Source organism: Pomacea canaliculata, linkage group LG9 (assembly GCF_003073045.1).
Source record: "Pomacea canaliculata isolate SZHN2017 linkage group LG9, ASM307304v1, whole genome shotgun sequence".
Lineage (NCBI taxonomy): Eukaryota > Metazoa > Mollusca > Gastropoda > Architaenioglossa > Ampullariidae > Pomacea > Pomacea canaliculata.
Genome location: NC_037598.1, coordinates 332657 through 354116, shown reverse-complemented (window position 1 = coordinate 354116; position 21460 = coordinate 332657). Strand labels below are relative to the sequence as shown.

Here is a 21460-nt window from a genome sequence, read left to right as displayed (position 1 = left end):
TTCTTTGGAAATCTTTTTCATGTAGTGTGTGTGTTTCTGTGTGTGTGTAGTGTGTGTGTGTTGTGTGTGTGTGTGTGTGTGTGTGTGTGTGTGTGTGTGTGTGTGTGTGTGTGTTCATCTTAGTATATATGTATATGCGCTGGTGCATATAAAACTTATTTATTATCCTCCACCACAAATACAATTAGAGTGGATGCAAATACTTGTGTCCATGCTCTGTCGTCCAGCTTACCTGGAGTGGTCGTGTGTGGTGCGGGCAGGTTGTACTATGGCCCAGCTCTTGGTGAACCTAGTGAACAAGTGTCCAGACTGGTTCCATCTCACTGAAGAACATCATTCTCGATTTGAAAACAGCGAAAGCCATCAGTGCCTGCAGCAGCAGTGCCGAGCGAGGTGAGCACGTTCATAGATGGCTAAGTGTTGTGTGTGTGTGTGTGGTGTGTGTGTGTGTGTGTGTGTGTGTGTGTGTGTGTGTGTGTGTGTGTGTGTGGTGTGTGTTGTGTATTTTAGTGATTTTTTTTATAAAAGATGGCAATAGCATCTTAAAATGTAGAACTAAACATGACCAACATATCCCTACCGCACAAGAAATACCTTGTGCATCCTGGAATCCAAACCAATATTCCTGCAACATTTAGCGGGATAGCTTGCGCGCACACACACACACGCACGCACAAACATTTATATATTATATCAGCCACACTTTATTCAGAAGATTAGGAAATGTTAGATACAAAAGTTAAAGTACTGTGTATGTAGCCTGGCAAGGATTGCGTTTTCTGAATTTTGTTTGTAAATTCTGGAGTTTGAGTTTTCCCCCCAAAGCGAAAAGCTAGTTGTATAGACGATTGTCTGTTGTCTTGTTGTTTAGGGAAGATAAAGCTGCGAGTGGGAGGAATCTATGTGCCAGCAGGAAGGCATCATCCAATGCACTGGAAGGGCATTCGACAGTTGAAGGACAGTCTCGATCTTCAATAGTTATGTAAGACCAAGCTTCTTCAAAAAAAGTTAAAGTTTGAAAAAATGAGTGTAAGACAATCAAAACAGGACCACGAATGATTAGAAGAGCACGCTGATGTCTTAGTCGGTAAAAATGAAGCTGTCAATGATCAGACTTCTGTAAAACAAATACCATGGGTTACATCTTTGATAACACATTTAATTTAGAAAGCATATAACTATGTGAAACTATATAAACTCACAGTTTACACACTTCATTTAACAAGTATATGAATACGTGAGGATGCTCACGGTTACACATTTTCTTTAAAGGGCGTCCATGTCAGTGATTGAAAGATGGATCAGTCTGGAAGTCTTTGTCATGGTCAGAACTTCGCCCTGAGAAGTACTTTATTCTTATACTTTTTTACACCTGATGAAATGACTTTTTTATCATTTCTATCTCGGAAGAAGTTTATTAGGTACTTAATAAATGATCCGCATGAAGTGTGAGAAATGTTATTTGTTGGATATTTAGGTTATACAGCATGATATATTCACATGTTTGTCCGACATTCGAGAAAAACAAGCACTACTTGCTCTGCTTCATGGAAACATCATCATCTCTTTGGGTAATGAGACTGTGATAAAAGGGAGGTAACATTAATTTCAAAGTTAGTTCTCTGGCTATATTTGAGGCATGAAGTGTCCAAAACGTGTATTTAAAAGATAACTGTTTATCTGGTTCTTGTGCAATTTCATTTTTGAATGCGTCTGACGATTATATTCAAGAAAGTCCACAGCTCTTCTTCAATAATTTTGTTTATTTGTACATTTCAATTTCTCATTGGAAGTATATTTCACGAAAGGTTTCTATCTACGTTTCTGTGACAGCCATCAGACACAAAACGGTATATTGGTTTCTCCAGTGCTTCAGTCTGCCGCAAACACCAGTCAGACAACAAGTGCCTATCCAAAAAATGAATCATTACTTAATTTAACACGAGTGTCTGTCTACTAGATGTACCCCTGTAATGTACGTGCACGTGAGTTCCTGATTGATATTTTCTGACTGAACCTTGTTTGAACATGTGAAAGAATGGTTATTAAGCAATGGTGAAATAACCATACAGCCAAACAATATAAGCGAGAAAAAAATGTCTCAACATTGCTTGTCCAATATTTGACCAGGTACTCAGTGTACATAGTGACTCCCTCAGCACTGCACAGATGACTGTTTAGATGTGTTACTTCATGTGTCATTAACAATCATTATGAACTTTTTTATAAACCATCTTTCATGCTTTCGTCATAGGGCAAAAGAGAACTTTAAAAAAATCTTGTCTTTGTAAGGGAATGAACCGAAGCAAACATAAAGAAAAGTTAAACTTTGTAAAATTTCTGCACTATACGCCGAGTGAAGTGCGCGTGTCCACAAACCTTCACTGCTTGTTACTTGTGTTTGTGTTCTTTGACACATGTAAGAATTGGTTAAAGGAATTTTTTTTCTAAACAAGACGCTGACTGCGTTCACAAAACATTCTTTGTTTTGACTTATCTGTAAACTGTAGTTTACTCGGAAATTGTGAAGAGAACAACGTACTTTCTATATTTTTTTTACTGATCCTATACCTCTCGCTGTTAGAGTTTTGTCTCAAACAAAAACGCCAGAGCTTTATTGCGTTTCCGACAAATCTTTGAAAAAATTCGTACTTATAAAGTTTCCAAGATCCCATTGTATATTTCAAGCGAGAAGATGATGTCGCTGTCCGCTGACTGCTTCCCACCCGAAGTATGCCTACCTAAGGCCTGGAAATTGTATACTATGACTTGAAATTCATCATGTGCATGTGTAAAGCTTGGATGTTTCTTCCAGACCTTCTTTTCCAACACAAAGAAAAGAGAAAAAAAAAACACTGACCAGGGCCGGGCACTCTTTATAGCCTCGGACAAGACTACAGCAGACCTCCCCCTGTCACCCCATCTTGTCAGGCCTGGTTGTGTGTTGGTGAGTTCTAAGTTGTTATGTAAACTGGTCAGGCAGCTGATGGTTGAAGGATATTTGAAAACACCGGTAAAAATTTGGTTCACGGGCATTCGCCTTTCCATCAGGCTTGACTAGCATTTAAAGAGTAAAACAAAATAAATAAAGTAAATAAGTTAAATTCGTGCAGAACAATAGAAGATGGAGGATTAAGAGGTGTGTGTGATGTCTACTCCTGTGTATGTGTGTATACGTGTGAGTGTGAATGTGTCAGTGTAAGTCTTCGTGTTTGTGTCTGTGTACTTGAGTGTGTTTGTGATTATGTGTGTTAATTTGTTTGTGATCGTGTGAGAGAGAGAACGTTTGTGTGTGTTTGTTTATTTATTCGTGCATCTATGCTTATTGTCTTGTGTATATGTATACAGGTATGTGTTTCTTTGTCTGTGTGCTTGTCTATGTGAGAAAGAGAGAGGGAGCGACTGGGTGACGCAGAAGATGACGTGTGTTGTGACGTCTTTCCGTGAAAACAAAATACTAGTCACGTGTGATGTCATTCAGCCAATAAGACGTCAGTAAACATGGAGTGGGGTGTCACTGGTCCTTTCAACGCGCTGCCCACAGAGCTTCTTGTCCTCATCTTCAGGTACTTACTCTGTAGCCTATCATCCTTGCCGTGATGTAGTCCTAGCTGCTGGAACAGCATTTAACACAAATAAACAAACAAAGCCTGTCATCCCTTATTTATTTCTGCGTCTTTCGGTCCCCAAGTCTTTGCTTGACGTTGATGCTCCATACCTGGCTCCTGTCACCTCTGAGATGTAGTGGACAGTTTTTTCAATATACTATTTTACAACAAGTTAAAAAACAATAACAACAACAACAACAACAAAAACAACAACAACTGGAATCCAGAAAACGCAAATAATCTGATTGCGATACTTTACTTATTAATTATTATCAGCATTCTTTATTCTGTCATTTTTTGTGCTCAGGGAACTGTCCAATGAAGATAGGGGTTCCTGCTGTCAAGTCTGTAAAAGGTGGAGAGAGGCAATCATCTCTGAGCCCTCCATGTGGCACAAGTTCGAGGTCACTGTCCATCCTGGCTGGAACTGGAAAAAAACCCGCTCATTTTTTGGTCACAAAGGCCCCAGATTGTACCTCCATGTCAGACACCTTGTACTCAACTTGGACAGAAGAGCACAAGGACCACAAACTGTTTATGCGCCTCAGGCAAACGCTGTTCTCAGCTCAGTGTGCAAACTGTTGCGAGCCTTGCCTCATGACATGACACTGAGAAGTTTCTCTTGCTCGGGTTTCAAGTATTACAATGCTAGTAAAGACTGGAAAAGTCGTGTCATCTGTGAACTATGTAAATTTCTGAGTCGTCAGAGAGGATTTTTAGAGGAAGCCAACTTCACATCACTGGAGCTCCTTTCGAAACCGAGTTGCGGGAGTCTGCTGATGGCGGTTGCTCCCACAGATGAGGAGGCAGGCGAGAGCAAAATAAGGCGCTTGTCTCTGACAAAAATGTTACATCGAACAGCCACACCAGATAGGTCATTTGTTAAAACCATAGGACGATTTTCGCTTTTAGAGCATATCGAAATCACATTCGAGCATCTGACCGATGAGATCATGAAGACCCTGGTGTTTGCCTTGCCTCTCCTGAGACGCCTTACGATTCTGTTTGATTTAAGTGTTCAACCCTTTCTTAAAGACCATCTCTCCCTGCTGATTCGGAAGGAGGTTGTGGACAAAAACCCTGACTTGCGGGTCGTGTTGTGGCTCATGGTGGGGGATAACGTAGATAATTACCTCATGAACATGAGCATGTATCTGATTCGAATACCCGTCGAGGGACTCGTTGTTGATGTCTACAGGCTGCACACCTTCACACCCACTGTCGATTATTACTTGGACTCGATGGCCACACGACACAGAAACTAACTAAGTAAACAAATTGTCTCTTAATTCGCTATGCCATCATCTCGTAGTTCGTGAAGCGAGTGTATGTTTGTGGGTGGGTGAGTGGTTAGGTTGGGGGCACAAGAGCTTGTTCTGAGAAGAGTTTATAGACATATCTACAGGAGATTACTTGGGGACCGAGAGAGGGACAAATAAACAAGGGATGACAGGCTTTGTTTATTTGTGTTTAATGCCGTGTCAGCAGCTAGGGCTACATCACGGTAGGGATGATAGGCTACAGAGTAAGTACCTGAAGATGATGACAGGAAGCTCCGTGGGCAGCGCGTTGAAAGGACCAGTGACACCCCACTCCATGTTTACTGACATCTTTTTTTCCATCCTAGCAACAATCTACTAACCCTAATTGATCCTGTAGCTTAACAGTATATAATTCTTTGGAGTGGTTTCTTTGGAAATCTTTTTTCATTAGGTGAGGTAAAATGTGTGTGTGTGCGTTCATCTTTAGTATATATGTATACGTGCTTGGTGCATTATAAAACTTATTCATTATCCTCCACCACAAAACAATTAGAGTGGATGTAAATACCTTGTGTCCATGCTCTGTCGGCCAGCTTTCCTGGAGTGGTCGTCTGTGGTGCGGGGCAGGTGGTGCTATGGCCCAGCTCTGGTGAACCTAGTGAGCACGTGTCCCAGACTGGTGTCCATCGCAATGAAGAATATCCTTCTAGATCTGGAAACGGCGACAGCAATCAGTGCCTTCAGCAACAATAATGAGCGAGGTGAACGCGTGCATAGGTGGCTAAGTGTGTGTGTTTTGGTGATGTTTCTTATGGAGACGGTAATAACATCTTAAAATGTAGAACTAAACATGAGCAACATATCCCTACTGCACACGAAATACCTTCTGCGTTGCTGGAATCCAAACCAATATTCCTGCCACATTTGGTGAGGATAGGACACGTACACACACACACACAGGCACAAACATTTATATATTTATATCAGCCACACTTTATTCAGAACATTAGGGAATGTTAGATACAAAGTTAAAGTAACTGTGTATGTTTTCTGAATTTAGTTTGTAAATTCTGAAGTTAGGTTTGAGTTTTCCCCCAAAAGCGATAAGGCTGGGTGTATAGATGATTGTCTGTTGTCTTGTTGTTTAGGGAAGATAAAGCTGCGAGTGGGAGGAATCTGTGTCAGCGGGGACGCATCATCCAATGCACTGGAAGAAGGCATTCGACAGTTGAAGGACAGTCTCGATCTTCAAATATTTATGTAAGACCAAGCTTCTTGAAAAAAGTTAAAGTCTGAAAAAATGATTGTAAGACAATCACACAGGACCACGAAGTGATTAGAAGAGCACGCTGATGTCTTAGTCGGTAAAAATAAAGCTGTCAATGATCAGACTTCTGTAGAACACATACCATGGGTTACATCTTTGATAACACATTTAATTTAGAAAATATATATCTGTGTGAAACTATATAAACTCACAGTTTACTCACTTCTTTTAACAAGTATATGAATACGTGAGGATGCTCACAGTTACACATTTCCTGTAGAGGGCGCGAATGTCAGTGATTGAAGGATGGATCACTGTATAAGTCTTTGTCATGGTCAGAACTTTGTCCTGAGAAGTCTTATTTTTATACTTTGTTTACACCCGATGAAATGACATTTTTATCGTTTCTCTCTCCGAAGAAATTTACTAGGTACTTAATAAATGATCAGTATGAAGTGTGAGAAATTTTATTTGTTGGATATTTGGGTTATACAGCATGATATATTCACATGTTTGTCCGACATTCGAGAAAAACAAGCACCACTTGCACTGCCACATGCCATCATCATCTCTTTGGTTAATGAGACTGTGATAAAAGAGAGGTAACATTAATTTCAATGTTTGTTCTCGGGCTATATTTGAGGCATGAAGTGTCCAAAAGTGTAGTTAAAAAGATAACTGCTCATCCGGTTCCTGTGCAATTTCATTTTTTAGTGTGACATCCAGACGTCTGATGATTATATCAAAGAAAGTCCACCGCTCTTTTATAATAATATTCTTTATTAATAAGATTAAAGATTAAAGCAGACCCTCCCCCTACCTCCCCATCTTGTCAGGCCTGGATGTGTGTTGATGTGTTCTAAGTTGTTATATGAACTTGTCAGCCAGCTGATGGTCGAAGGATTTTGCTTGTGTGTTCATTTGCAGAAATAATATTTCACATTATCAGCCATGTGGGGAAGAATCCTTTATTATTTAAGTTTGATAACAAATCTGATAATTCAAATAAAGAGCAAACATATCTGCCGCCTAATTTATTAATTTGGTGTAGACTGTATACAGGTCATTGTGTATGTGCATCCTCGTCTTTATAAAATGGAGTAAAATTAAGCTCGTTTCCTGTTCACGCCATTTTCGCTAGTGATTGATGCCTGCACGCAGGAGAGAAAGAGCGAGAGAATGAGAGAAACAAATAAAGTGATATTATGGTAGGGTGCGACATCAGATAGAAGTAGGATGGAAGATCGCACGCACACAGTGAAGGTACAGAGTGGCGAGTGGGGTAGGTGGTCAGTGGCCGGGTGACGACCCTGTGACCGAAGGAGAGCGGGAGGGGGTCGACTAGCTACAGGATGTAGGTGCGCGGATGTGTTTGGGGGGAGTGGAGCGTAAAGGCCGTGGGAAGAGGGAGTGGACAGTTCGTGAGGAGACAGCGCAGAGGTAGGAGCCCATCCGACCAAGAGCGCTAGTGTGAGGTATATAGTTTCGCCACTGCCAGAGATATCGACTGGCGTAGGATTAAAACCATCTAGAACCCACGACAGTGTTGTGTTTGGTGTTGTGGAGAGACTGGGGGAAGAATCGTATCTAACCCTGCTACAATATAAAGATGAGAAGAAGAAGAAATAATACATCACATTAAAGGATAAACATTCTATATTGAATCAACAAAAACAAAGAGATAATCTGAAGCGACTGTTGAGAGTTTTATGTTCAACTGATTTGTTGTCGTTTGCTGTATTATGTGTATGCATGTGAACAACATTTTTAAATAATAAAAACATGTTCTGGAAGTGTAGTAAGATTTTTCCAGATGCTTCCGTTGAAGAAATCCAGAGAAAATTTACGAAACGCTTTGACACGAAAGTAGAAACATGAAATCTTTATTTGGTTATATAAATGATACTTCTAACAATAGTAAAAAACTATAAATCAAAATAATTAATTTTATGAAATCAGCATTTTCATTAACAATATTTCTATTTATATCAACTTTGATAATCAAGCACAATCGCACAAGGAAAGACTGCTAATGCATGCAATGTGCGATCTACGCGTGCTCCGACATGTTTAGATAATACACGTTATTGTTGTTTAAAAACTCAATTCTATGAAAATAATGCGCTTGTATCTCTGCTCAAAAACCTAACGACAGGTGTCTGCTGAAATAAACTGTCGCACACTACTCTAAGCTAGTGGCTGTAAAAGACCAGACCATGCTGTTTATTCACTTGTATTCTTTAGTTTTGTCGATGACATTCTAAATATAGCTAGAGACGACGATCACAAAATGAATCCTTTAGAGTACAAAGTGCTCAAGAAAGCCAATCGCGGTGCTCTAAATGAAATGATAAAAAGTGCAACATATATTACACTCAGTGCATTTTCGATTCATTATTTAAAGGGAATAGACTATTTACAACTGCAAACATGTCCAAAGGTAAGCTCACATTCTTAGGACCTCCGTTGTTTTATTTATTATTTTTCTTGGAAGTAAACAAACACTCTAACATCTCCTCCACTCTTTCTTAAAAATGTGTCCATAATACCTGTAATTGTTATGAGCAGACTATATTAACATTTTATAGTTATGTTTTGCAATGTCTTAACAGCTGTTCATTAAACTTTAATTAAAAATCTAAAATGAAAGATTTATGCAAAATAAAATGCAGGTTGTGTACTTTATTTAAATTATTTAGGACTTCTTTAAGTATGCTATAATTATTCTGTTCTATTTATTGATTTAATGATCTCTCGATTTTGAAACATGTATAAACAACTGTGAATATTGTAATCATTACTATTCCTGCAGAGGTTTTTAATTACTTTTTCTTGAGATGTGAGTGATCTGCTTTAAATCACGGTTTCTGTAATGTGTACTGTCAATAAAATGTTTTTCAAAAAGCATTGGAAGTCTCTTTTAAAAGGAATAAATCATAATGATGTTATCATTCGACATATAAAGCTTAAGTACCAGAAAAAAAGAAGAAACACTATAGCATTTAATAATATTCCAAAAAAATAACATGATTCAATTTCCAGGAAGCAGGAAGAAAATGTATTTTTTTTTGCTGTACTCAGGTTTTTTTGTGAGTGTATAGATTTATACTCAGGCATAGGTGTATGCTTTCATAAAATTATGTATATAAATCTATACACCATAAATGGCAATCACATGTTTTGTAAAGCTTTAAGAGAACATTTTCTGATTCTCTAAACAGGGCAAGAAAGCATTTCCTTTTCAAAGTGAAATTTCACATTACTTTAACAGGCAGATGTGTAAGTTGTAGCTCCAGTCGTTTAATAGATGCAACTATTGGAGTTAAATCTTTAACAGCAATGGCTGAAATTGAATTTTACGAATTAAAATACTTGTTGCCACTAATTAGAATCAACCATTTAAAATACACTTTCTTTGAAAGTGTAAGAATGTGTCTTTTGTTTTCGTTTTCTTTCCTTATTTAATTACTATGATTGCAACATTTTTTTCCTGTATAAATTCTTTTCATTATTGATAGTGGCTAGTAAATTGTACTTTAAGTAATCCGGCCTCTTGTAAAAAACTAATGGTGATAAAGAAAAAAACCTTTTATTACAATGTTGTGGTGTCTTAATCCCTGGTCGTAAAATATGTCATGTGAATTATTTTACCCATATCTTTTTCTCCAGTACTAACAACCTAATGAACTGGCAATGAAAGAAGGATGTAAGTAGATATGTCTCTGCTGTATGTACTACCAATACAGGGGAGGTTTCCTTTGGTTCGCACGTGCAATATCTTGAGGCTACCCGTAGCTAAATGAATTGTCATTATATGCGGTCTACATTGTTATTGTCTAAGTGTCTGGTGTGGGGGACGGGACTGTGTGATGACATTGTTTTTTGTTGTTGTTGTTGTTGTTGGGTAGTTCTAACTCATTTTTTACAGATCATTAGAGCTAATACCTCACAGGATAAAGACAAAGACGTTTTACTCGTATACCCCAATGACAACACAAGAAAAATACTTCAAACAAGTTGTCCTTTGAGGATGGTTCATACTGATTACAACTGTAATAGAGGATCTTAAAAAAGAGCCACACACCTGTAATAAAACAAGATGGGAAACGAAAATGGTAAAAGGCAAGATGTCTGCAACGTTCAGTCACTGATTGAACCATCTGATGTATGTGGCTTGTATTTTGTATTTTATGAAGGGAACAACAACATAAAATTCACTTCAGCCTTTGTCATAAAATGCCTGAAGTAAAGTGTTATCTATCTTCTGTGCTTTAATTTCCGTTCCGTAGAATTTTAAAATATAGAAAGTTGCGATCGTTCTATGCATGCATTCACAAATAAACACATTACACACACAGACACACACACAAACATTAATTGGCGTCAACGACAATCGTTTTAACAAAGATATTACCGTGATTAGTTGACCTCATCTTACCTCTGCAGTAAGGTAAACCTTGTTGTCTGGGTGGCTACTTGGTTACCATTACCTAAAGTGTGACTGTACAGTTGGCAGCTACTTACTGTCGATGGCACTTTGAAAGGTTCATTGCTCTCTCACCCCACACACAGCCCATCCCGAACTCTCACCTGGGAACCTCAAAATAGCGGGTGGTGTTTGTAGACATGACGAAATGGTAACTGGATCTTTGGGGCTTAAAAGGATTTTCAAGACAAGCAAATAAAAAAAAATTTAGTCTTCAGGACATGCTTGTGTCGTTGCTAAGGTGTGCATTATATAAAGGCCGACGGACCAGAGACCGTTATGTTCACCTGCATTTCTCGGCTCAGTTAACATCCAAGTGCAAAGATGAATCCTGTTGCCATGCTTGGCTTTCTTGGTCTTCTGCTCATCATGCAAGGTCAGACATAAAAATATAACAAAATAATCAACATTATATTATGGAAATACATTATGTTTCAAGATTTCAAGAACAAGGCTTGGTTTATGTTCCTTTTCTTAGCATACCTCGCAAATAGTTCTTTTTGCTTTTGTTTTAGTTTTTACTGTATGCTGTTTTCCCACTTTTGTTCACCTGTTTTAATTAAGTGTATTTTGTGATTTGTGAAATATAATTTCTTAACTGTGTCACTTTCAGTTCTAAGGCCTTGCACGGTTAGATGAAAACTACAAAAAACAATATTAATTTAATTAACTAGTCAAGATTTAAAACACAGCAGTGGAGACAACAGTCAGATATTTTCTCCTGTCCTTATCAAGGACACGCAGCATAGTCCCTCCTTCTTCTCAGTTTTATTCTTCACCATTGAGCCAAATGTAGGCCCCTGAGTGTGTCGCTCCATCAAAGACATGAGACAGTTACGCGCACACACGCTCTGCTCACACACCTACAAACCCACGCCCCTCGGCACACCCACACCGATTCACACCAACACAAACACACACACACACACACACGCACCACACTTGCCATCCACCCCCACTTTTCCTTCTCGTTCCAACAATGTATACATATGTACACACGAGGTTTGTGGCATTCTTATTGTACACTAATGTTGAGGATCTCTATGACCTTTTATTGACTTATGTGTTGCTGCAAAACACACACACACAAACACAAACACAAACACAAACACAAACACACACACACAAGCACAAACACAAACACACACACACACACACACACGCACACACACACACACACACACACACACACACACACACACACACACACACACACACACACACACACACACACACGCACACACACACACACACGCACCACACTTGCCATCCGCCCCCACTTTTCCTTCTCGTTCCAACAATGTATACGTATGTACACACGAGGTTTGTGGCATTCTTATTGTACAATAATGTTGAGGATCTCTATGACCTTTTATTGACCTATGTGTTGTTGTAAACCAGTCACCTTAGTCCAAGCTACCTCTACAACAACCGATACGACCACAGACGTGGCTACCACAACAACAAATGAATCGACCTCTACATCAGCTGCAGCAAGTACACCAACAGCTGCAACAAGTTCATCAGCGACAAATACTACAGGTAATAACCCATAATAACGTACAGTTAATAGCATAATGTTTTTGTAAATATCGTTTATTCTCTAGATTTCTGTTATATCTTATTTGTGTTTTCAGTATCGTCTAATAATAACAACGCCGCACGACTGTCGACGACCTGGTTGCCAAGCAGCATCTTATGTTCATTGGTCTTCTAGTGGTCACCTCACCCAATAGAGGATAAGTGTAAAGTATATATCTATCTGTGTTGATAAGTATGTAACAATTACAATATGTAGCATGTGTGTCCCTTCAGTCGACCTCAGTGGCAATATTTCTTCCCTCTGTATTACAGTGTTGAGGTCTCTCTCTCTATGTCTCTCATTGTATTGCAGTGCCACAGTCTATCTTTCTCTCTCTCTCCCTCTATTACTCCTCCTGGATGATCGCAATGTGAACCAAGTTACATCTTATGGATTGTGTTTCCTTAAACAGAAAAGAAGACCTTTCTATATTTACATGTTTTGCAAACATCTTTCAATTCTTTTTATGTTAAACGGTATCAGCCAGGTACTTTACTGTACCAGAAATTCAGTATTATTTACCTTTATATAGCGTTTGCCTTTTTTATTACTTTTTCAAGACAAAACTCGATCATTTTTAGTGTACACAAATAACCAGAAATCTTGTCATTGAAAATGAAATTTCCAAGTTTACATTAAATGTTAGTGTTGTTAAATTTATATATATATATACACACACTCAGATTCCAGTGGTCATATTATGCCACATTGCGACAAACAAAAGGTGTGTTGTGTTTGTATTTAACAGATCCATTGCTGTCACCACAGTAGTCGGAGTTTGTAACCCGGCGCATAAATGAATACATAAGGGAGGCAACACTGGAACCTTTAGGAATTGTTCCACCATTTATTGCTTCCCTTTAACGGCTTTAAAAGTCAACAACTTAGATAATTATTTTTCTTTGAAAGTAGGTGAAGTTTTGGTTAATGAAGCGCATGTTGACGTTCATTGCCGGTTAATTAATTCGACATGGATTTGTACTCAAACAACAGAAAGGGAGAAGAAAACAGTAAGGAATATTAAAAGTCTAATTTATATTCTAATATTATATGGTTGTCTAATACTTTTTGTTTGTATAAATTGTGTATTTTTTTTTATTTCTGATTTTTCACCTGTTGCCCAATTTCTGAATTCTCTGCCCTATACATTTACAATCTTTGATATAAGTTTACTACGAGATATCAGAACCTATAATTCTTAAAATTGACACAACGTAAATGTTTTCGAAATGCTCTTTTAGAAATCTAGTTCTCTTTAGTGTATGTTATTAGAAATAAATGTTTAAAAACGCCGGACCAAATTTCGTTGGCGGCGATTCGCCGCTCCATCAGGCTTGACTAGCATTTAAAGGGTAAAACAAAATAAATAAAATAAATAAGTCTAATTATTGCAGCACAACAGAAAATGGTGGATTAAGAGATGTGTGTGATGTCTAGTCCTGTGTTTGCGTGTATACGTGTGAGTGTGAATGTGTCAGTGTAAGTCTAAGTGTTTGTGTGTCTGTGTTCGTGCGTGTGTTTGTGAGTATGTCTGTTTATTTGTTTGCGTGTGAGAGAGAATGTTTGTGTGTTTTTGTTTATTTGTTCGTACATGTATGCCTATTGTATTGTGTAAATGTACTCAGGTATGTGTATCTTTGTGTGTGCTTGTCTTTGTGAGAAAGAGAGAGGGAGCGACTGGTGACGCACAAGATGACGTGTGCTGTGACGTCTTTCCGTGAAAACAAAATACTAGTCACGTGTGATGTCATTCAACCAATAAGACGTCAGTAAACATGGAGTGGGGTGTGGCTGGTCCATTTAACGCGCTGCCCACAGAGCTTCTTGTCATCATCTTCAGGTACTTACTCTGTAGCGTATCATCCTTGCTGTGATGTAGCCCTAGCTGCTGGCACGGCATTAAACACAAATAAACAAACAAAGCCTGTCATCCCTTATTTAATTCTCCGTCTTTCGGTCCCCAAGTCTTCGCTTGACGTTGATGCTTTATATATGGCTGCTGACACCTCTGAGATGTATTGGACAGTTTTTCAAGATACTATTTTACAACCACAACAACAACAAAAACTGGAATCCAGAAAACGCACCATAATCTGATTGCGATACTTTGCATATTAATTATTATCAGCATTAATTATTATGTCATTTATTTGTGCTCAGGGAACTGTCCAATGAAGATAGGGGTTCCTGCTGTCAAGTCTGTAAAAGATGGAGAGAGGCAAACATCTCTGAGCCCTCCATGTGGCACAAGTTCGAGGTCAGAATCCATCCTGGCTGGAACTGGAAAAAGACCCGCTCATTTTTTGGTCACAAAGGCCCCAGATTGTACCTCCATGTCAGACACCTTGTACTCAACTTGGACAGAAGAGCACAAGCACCACAAACTGTTTATGCGTCTCGGGCAAACGCTGTTCTCAGCTCAGTGTCCAAACTGTTGCGAGCCTTGCCTGATGACATGACACTGACAAGTTTCTCTTGCTCGGGTTTCAAGTATTACAGTGATAGTAAAGACTGGAAAAGTCGCGTCATCCGGGAACTATGTAAATTTCTGAGACCTCAAAGAAGATTTTTAGAAGAAGTCAGTTTCACATCTCTGGAGCTGCTGTCGAAACCTAGCAGCGGGAGGCTGCTCATGGCAGTTGCTCCAACAGATGAGGATGCAGGCGAGGGCAAAATCAAGCACTTATCTCTCATAAAAATGTTACAAAGAACCGCCAAACCAGATAAGTCTTTCGTTACAGTCATTGGACGATTTTCGCTTTTAGAACATATCGAAATTACATTCGAGCATCTGACCGCTGAGATAATCAAGACCCTGGTGATTGCCTGCCCTCTCCTGAGACGCCTTACGATTCTGTTTGATTTAAGTCTTCAACCCTATTTTGAAGACCAGATCATCGTTCTGTTTCGGAAAGAGGTTGTGGACAAGAACCCAGACTTTCGGGTCGTGTTTTGGCTCATGGTTGGGGATAGCATATATGGCTACCTCATGAACATCAGCATGTATCTGATTCATTTACCCGTCGAGGGACTCGTTGTAGATGTCAACAGCTTGGACACGGACACGCTCGTTGTCGATTATTACCTCACCATGATGGCTAAAATATACGGAAACGATCTAAGTAAACAGATTTTCTCTTTATTCGCTATGCTTTCATCTCGTGGATCCTGTAGTGAATGTATGTTTGTGGGAAGGTGATTGGTTAGATTGGAGGCACAGGAGCTTGTACTGAGAAGAGTGAGTAGAAATATCCACAGGCCTTGTGCCATCCTAACAACAATCCACCATCCGTAATTGATCCTAAAGCTTAACAGTATGTAATTCTGTGGAGTGGTTTCTTTGGAAATCTTTTTTCATTAGGTGAGATGAAATGTGTGTGTGTGTGTGTGTGTGTGTGTGTGTTTTAGTGATGTTTTTTATAGAGATAGCAATAACATCTAAAAATGTAGAACTAAACATGAGCAACATATCCCTACCGCACCAGAAATACCTTGTGCATTCCTGGAATCCAAATCAATATTTCTGCCACATTTGGTGAGGATAGGACAAACACACACACATACGCACAAACATTTATATATTTATATCAGCCACACTTTATTCAGAAGATTAGGAAATGTTAGACAGAAAGTTAAAGTAACTGTGTTTGTAGCCCGAGCTAGAATTGCGTTTTCTGAAGGCTGGGTGTACAGATGATTGTTTGTTGTCTTGTTGTTTAGGGAAGATAAAGCTGCGAGTGGGAGGAATCTGTGCCAGCAGGGAGGCATCATCCAATGCACGGGAAGAAGGCATTCGACAGTTGAAGGACAGTCTCGATCTTCAAGTAGTTATGTAAGACCAAGCTTCTTGAAAAAAGTTAAAGTGCGAAAAAAATGATTGTAAGACAATCACACAGGACCACGAAGTGATTAGAAGAGCACGCTGATGTCTAAGTCGGTAAAAATGAAGCTGTCAATGATCAGACTTCTGTAGAACACATACCATGGGTTACAACTTTGATAACACATTTAATTTAGAAAGTATATATCTGTGTGAAACTATATAAACACAGTTTACATACTTCATTTAACAAGTACATAAATACGTGAGGATGCTCACAGTTACACATTTTCTTTAGAGGGCGCGCATGTCAGTGATTGAAGGATGGATCAGTCTAGAAGTCTTTGTCGTGGTCAGAACTTTGTCCTGAGAAGTACTTCATTCTTATACTTATACTACATCCAATGAAATGACTTTTTATCGATTATATCTCCCAAGAAGTTTACTAGGTACTTAATAAATGATCCGTATGAAGTGTGAGAAATTTTATTTGTTGGATATTTGGGTTAGACAGCATGATATATTCACATGTTCGTCCGACATTCGAGAAAAACAAGCACTACTTGCTCTGCCTCATGCAAACATCAACATCTCTTTGGTGAATGAGACTGTGACAAATGGGCAATGGAAGTAACATCAATTTCAATGTTTGTTCTCTGGGTATATTTGAGGCATGAAGTGTCCAAAAGTGTAGTTAAAAAAGATAACTTCTCATCTGGTTCTTGTGCAATTTCATTTTTTTAGTGTGACATCCAGGCGTCTGATGATTTTATCAAAGTCCACAGCTCTTCTTCAATAATATTCTTTATTAATACATTTCAAAATACTTATACTTATCAGTAGCCTATGTCATTGAAAGTATATTTCACGAAGGGTTTTTATTTATGTATCTGTGACAACCATCAGACACAAAAATGTGTATTTGTTTCTCCAGTGCTTCGTTCTGCCGCAAACACCAGTCAGACAACAAGTGCCTATCCAAATAATGAAGAATTACTTCATATTGTACGAGTGTCTGTCTACTAGATGTACCCCTGTAATGTACGTGCACGTGAGTTTCTGATTGATATTTTCTGACTGAACATTGTTTGCACATGTAAAATAGTAGTTATTAGGCTAGGGGGAAATAACCATACCGCTAAACAATATAATCGAGAAAAAATGTCTCAACATTGCTCGTCCAATATTTGACCAGGTACTCAGTGCACATAGTGACTCCCTCAGCACTGCACATATGACTGTTTAGATGTGTTACTTCATGTGTCATTTACAATCATTATGAACTTTCTTATAAATCATTTTCCTGCTTTCGTTATAGGGCAAAAGATAACTTTAAAAATCTTGTCTCATTAAGGGAATGAACCGAAGCAAACAAAAAGAAAAGTGAAACCTTTTTGAATTAGTTGTCTCCCTTATCCACTAGACCCCGAGTGAAGTGCGCGTGTCCACAAACCTTCACTGCTTGTTACTTGTGTTTGTGTTCTTTGACACATGTAAGAATCGGTTAAATGAATTTTTTTCTAAACAAGACGCTGACAGCATTTTAAAAACATTCTTTGTTTTGACTTATCTGTAAACTGTAGTTTACTCGGAAATTGTGAAGAGAACAACACATTTCTAGGTTTCTAGTTGTAGTGATCCTATACCTCTCACTGTTAGAGTTCTGTCTCAAACAAAAACACCAAAGGTTTATTGTGTTTGTAACAAGTCTTTGAGAAAATGCGTACTTATAAAGCTTCCAAGATCCTATTGTATATTTCAAGCGAGATGAGATATTATTTTATTTTAAAAACATTTACATTTTCTATTTTATGCAATTATGTGTAAATGTATATTGCCTATAATAGTATTACAGTCATTATTTTTGTAAATTATTTGTGTAAGAATGTCACGGATTGGTGACTTTTAACGTTGTTGTACTTGATAAAATAAATTTCAATCAAATAAACCTAGACTGATTTATAAAAAAGTGAAAACAAGTGTATTTCACAGCCAGTCGAAAGGTATCCACAGGCCGTACTTTGCCCACGCCCGGTGTGAACTAATGTAGTTTATTTGGTGAATAAGAAACTGGAAGAGAAAGTTTCACTTTGTCGTTAATGTAACTACGAAGAAAATCTCCTTTGACCTCTCACTTTAATGGCTGCAGCCCCAGGTACGGATCCTCACCATATCGGTTCATAGAGTGGCCACACAGTAGTAACATATATATCTTCACTGTCAATTCCGAGTTGCTTGCATGGCCCCCTAGTTGCTTATAAATCCAGTAATCTCAAAGCACAACCGTTCTTCTAGACGTTCATGTGTGATGAATCCTCGGTGTCCAGCGGCCGTCCGACTCCAAGTCCAGCGAGAAGATGATGCGACTGGCCGCTGACTGATTTTCCACCAGAAGTCTGCATGCCTTATGCCTGGAATATGTATACTGTGACCGGAAACTTAACATCTTCATGTGTAAAGCTTGAGTGTTTCTCCCAGACCTTCTTTACAAACACAAAGAAAAGGGAAAAAGAAATCCATTAACCAAGACTGGGCCCCCACCATAGCCGTTGGCAAGACTACAGCAGACCCCCATGACCCTCCCCCCTTGTCTGGCCTGGATGTGTGTTGGTGAGTTCTAAGTTGTTATGTGAACTGGTCAGCCAGCTGATGGTTGAAGGATATTTGAAAACACCGTTCAAAATTTCGTTCGCGGGCATTCGCCTCTCCATCAGGTTTGACTAGCATTTAAAGGGTAAAACAAAATAAATAAAATAAATATGTCTAATTAGTGCAGAACAATAGAAGATGGAGGATTAAGAGGTGTGTGTGATGTCTAGTCCTGTGTCTGTGTATATTGTTTATTGTGATTATGTGTGTTAATTTGTGATCGTGTGAGAGAGATAACGTTTGTGTGTGTTTGTTTATTTGTTCGTACATGTATGCCTATTGCATTGTGTATATCCAGTGTATATATGTGTTTATTTCTGGATTCGGTCTTCCATATCGCTGTGACCGCTCGTAACGGCCACCGGTAAATCAGTTAAAGGCGGTGTTTGTTTGTATGTTAACGAAAGATACTGTAAAACTGTTGTGGTGCGTGAAACAATCTGCACCCCGGACATCAAACTGTTGTCAGTCTCCCTTCGCCCTTTCTATCTCCCCAGTGAATTTCCACAACCTTTCTTCACTGTAGTGTATATTCACCCTAGAGCGAATGCTAAGTCTGCCAGGAGGGCCATTGCTGATGTGACACACAGACTCGATTCCTTGTGACCAGATGCGTCAACATTTATTCTGAGTGACTTCAACAACTGTGATCTAACGAAGACTCTCAAAACCTATAACCAGTATGTGACCTGCCCAACAACCCAGAATAACACCAAACTGGATTTATGTAATGGCACAATCCCGGCAGCATACAAAGCCAAGCCTATGCCATCTTTCGGGGCTTCTTACCTCCAAACTGTGTTTTTGGCCCCAGTGTACAAGCCTGTGTGTCAACGTATGAAGCCTGTGGTTAAGTCAGTGTAGCGTTGGACGGATGAGAGTACTGAATGTTTACGAGGTTGTTTTGATTGTACGCTGTGGGATGTTTCTTTTTATATCTCATGTGATTGCCTAGATCAGTGGTTCTCAAAGTGTGGTCCGCGGACCACTAGTGGTCCGCGGGCATAAGTCAGGTGGTCCGCGGCTGACATCAAAGTGATGTTTAAAGTGATGCATTCCTCGCATTAACATTTTAATTACAAATAACGAGGTATAAGTAGTTTTATGTCAACTTATTACTATATTACTTTTACAAAAGGACATTTAGTTTTGAATTGTAATGAAACAAATGCTGCAATTTAAATTTGAAATTCATAGTACAGAGTGATTTTTAGGCCTTGGTGGTCCGCCAGAACTTTTACTTAGGCCTTGGTGGTCCGCCGTAGCTCTTACTTAAGTAAAGTGGTCCGCGGTCCGAAAAACTTTGAGAACCACTGGCCTAGATGAACTGACCAATGTTATTTCTCCTTATATCTCCTTTTGTGTCGATTCTGTGATACCCTGTCAAAACATTGTAATATTCCCTAACAACAAACCGTGGGTTACCAGGAGCCTGAAGAGTGTTCTAAACATGAAAAAAACGTATCTTTTTCACTGGCGATGCATTGGCAAAAAGATCTGTGCATAAAGAGGTACGGGAGGCATTTAAAAGAGCAAAAAGAGAGTATAAAGACAAGATAGAGCTGCGTTACTGTGCCGGCGACCTTCGTTATGCCTGGCAGGGGATCAAGTCTGTGGCTTCTGTTAATCAGAAGGTAGACTGTACTAGAAAATCAGTCAAACTTAATGGCGTGAGTGATCGGGACTTGCCATATGTTTTGAATAACTTTTATGCACGTTTTGAGAACCATGATTTTTCTGATAAAGTTAGGGAACTCAGACAGTCACTTGTCCCTAATGAAAACATAGTAATTTCTCAAGTTGATGTGACAAAGCTGCTTAAGCGGGTTAGGGTTAACAAGGCGCAGGGGCCAGATGGAATCTGTGGGCGGGTCTTACATTGGTGTGCTGCTCAACTGGGTGGAGTGTTTCAACACCTCTTTCAACTCTCTCTCTCGACTCAGGGCACATTCCTACACTCTGGAAACTCTCTAATATCATCCCACTCCCCAAAAAAGCTAATCCTAGTCAACCTAATGATTTTCGGCCAATAGCACTAACCTCCCTCATAATGAAAACCCTTGAGAAGATTGTCAAAAATCTTATCTTAACATCTGTAGAGAGTAAATTGGACCCATTGCAATTTGCTTATAGGAAGGGTAGGGGGTGTTGATGATGCCAAGTTGTTTATTTTGAACACGCTTTATAAACATCTGGAAAAGTCCAAGACACATGCCAGACTACTTTTCGCAGATTTTAGTTCTGCATTCAACATAGTGCAACCATACCTTCTAGCTCTGCGATTGATATCTGCTTTTGACCTACCACACCAACTGGTCAGATGGATTGTGGATTTGTTGACATGCAGACAGCAGAGGGTGTATGTTAACAGTAATTATTCTGACATTGTTGTCACAAGCACCGGGTCCCCACAAGGTTGTTGTCTATCACCCTTGTTGTTTATCTTGTATACCGACAGCTGCAGAAGTATGGAGGAGAATAGCTACCTCATTAAGTTTTCTGATGATACTGCTCTGTTCACTCTTTTACAAGAACATAAGACAGATCATGGTAATGCCTTAACTGACTTTGTACAGTGGAGCGATGAGAACTTTCTTGAGTTAAATGTAGACAAAACAAAGGAATTGAACAAAGATTTTAGGAGAATCAAAGATGATTTTGTTGCTCCCAGTGTGATACATAGCAAACCTGTTGAAACTGTCACCTCTTTCAGGTACCTGGGAACTATTTTTGATTGCCAGCTTAAATGGACTCTAAACACTGAACACATTGTCACACTTGGCCAG

General features: G+C 39.0%; 3 protein-coding genes across 3 annotated transcripts in view; all 3 read left to right on the top strand.

The window, feature by feature from the left end:
• Window positions 1–6184, top strand: part of LOC112571969 — a 34096-nt gene extending 27912 nt beyond the window's left edge. The window contains exon 4 of the mRNA XM_025251415.1: window positions 6019–6184. Coding sequence (XP_025107200.1) covers window positions 6019–6134 — 116 coding nt within the window. The 3' untranslated portion in view covers window positions 6135–6184. The remainder of the gene's footprint in view (window positions 1–6018) is intronic.
• The window catches only part of LOC112571973, a 74903-nt gene continuing 56916 nt past the window's right edge, over window positions 3474–21460 (top strand). Inside the window, exons 1-3 of the mRNA XM_025251424.1 lie at window positions 3474–3566; window positions 3916–4877; window positions 5464–5631. Of these exons, the coding sequence (XP_025107209.1) occupies window positions 3502–3566; window positions 3916–4873 (1023 nt within the window). The 5' untranslated portion in view covers window positions 3474–3501 and the 3' untranslated portion in view covers window positions 4874–4877; window positions 5464–5631. The remainder of the gene's footprint in view (window positions 3567–3915; window positions 4878–5463; window positions 5632–21460) is intronic.
• Window positions 10789–12459, top strand: LOC112571978 (spore coat protein SP65-like). Its single transcript, XM_025251429.1, has 3 exons — window positions 10789–10999; window positions 12025–12165; window positions 12261–12459. The coding sequence occupies exons 1-3, from the start codon at window positions 10948–10950 to the stop codon at window positions 12338–12340; spliced, it is 273 nt and encodes a 90-aa protein (XP_025107214.1). The 5' UTR covers window positions 10789–10947; the 3' UTR covers window positions 12341–12459.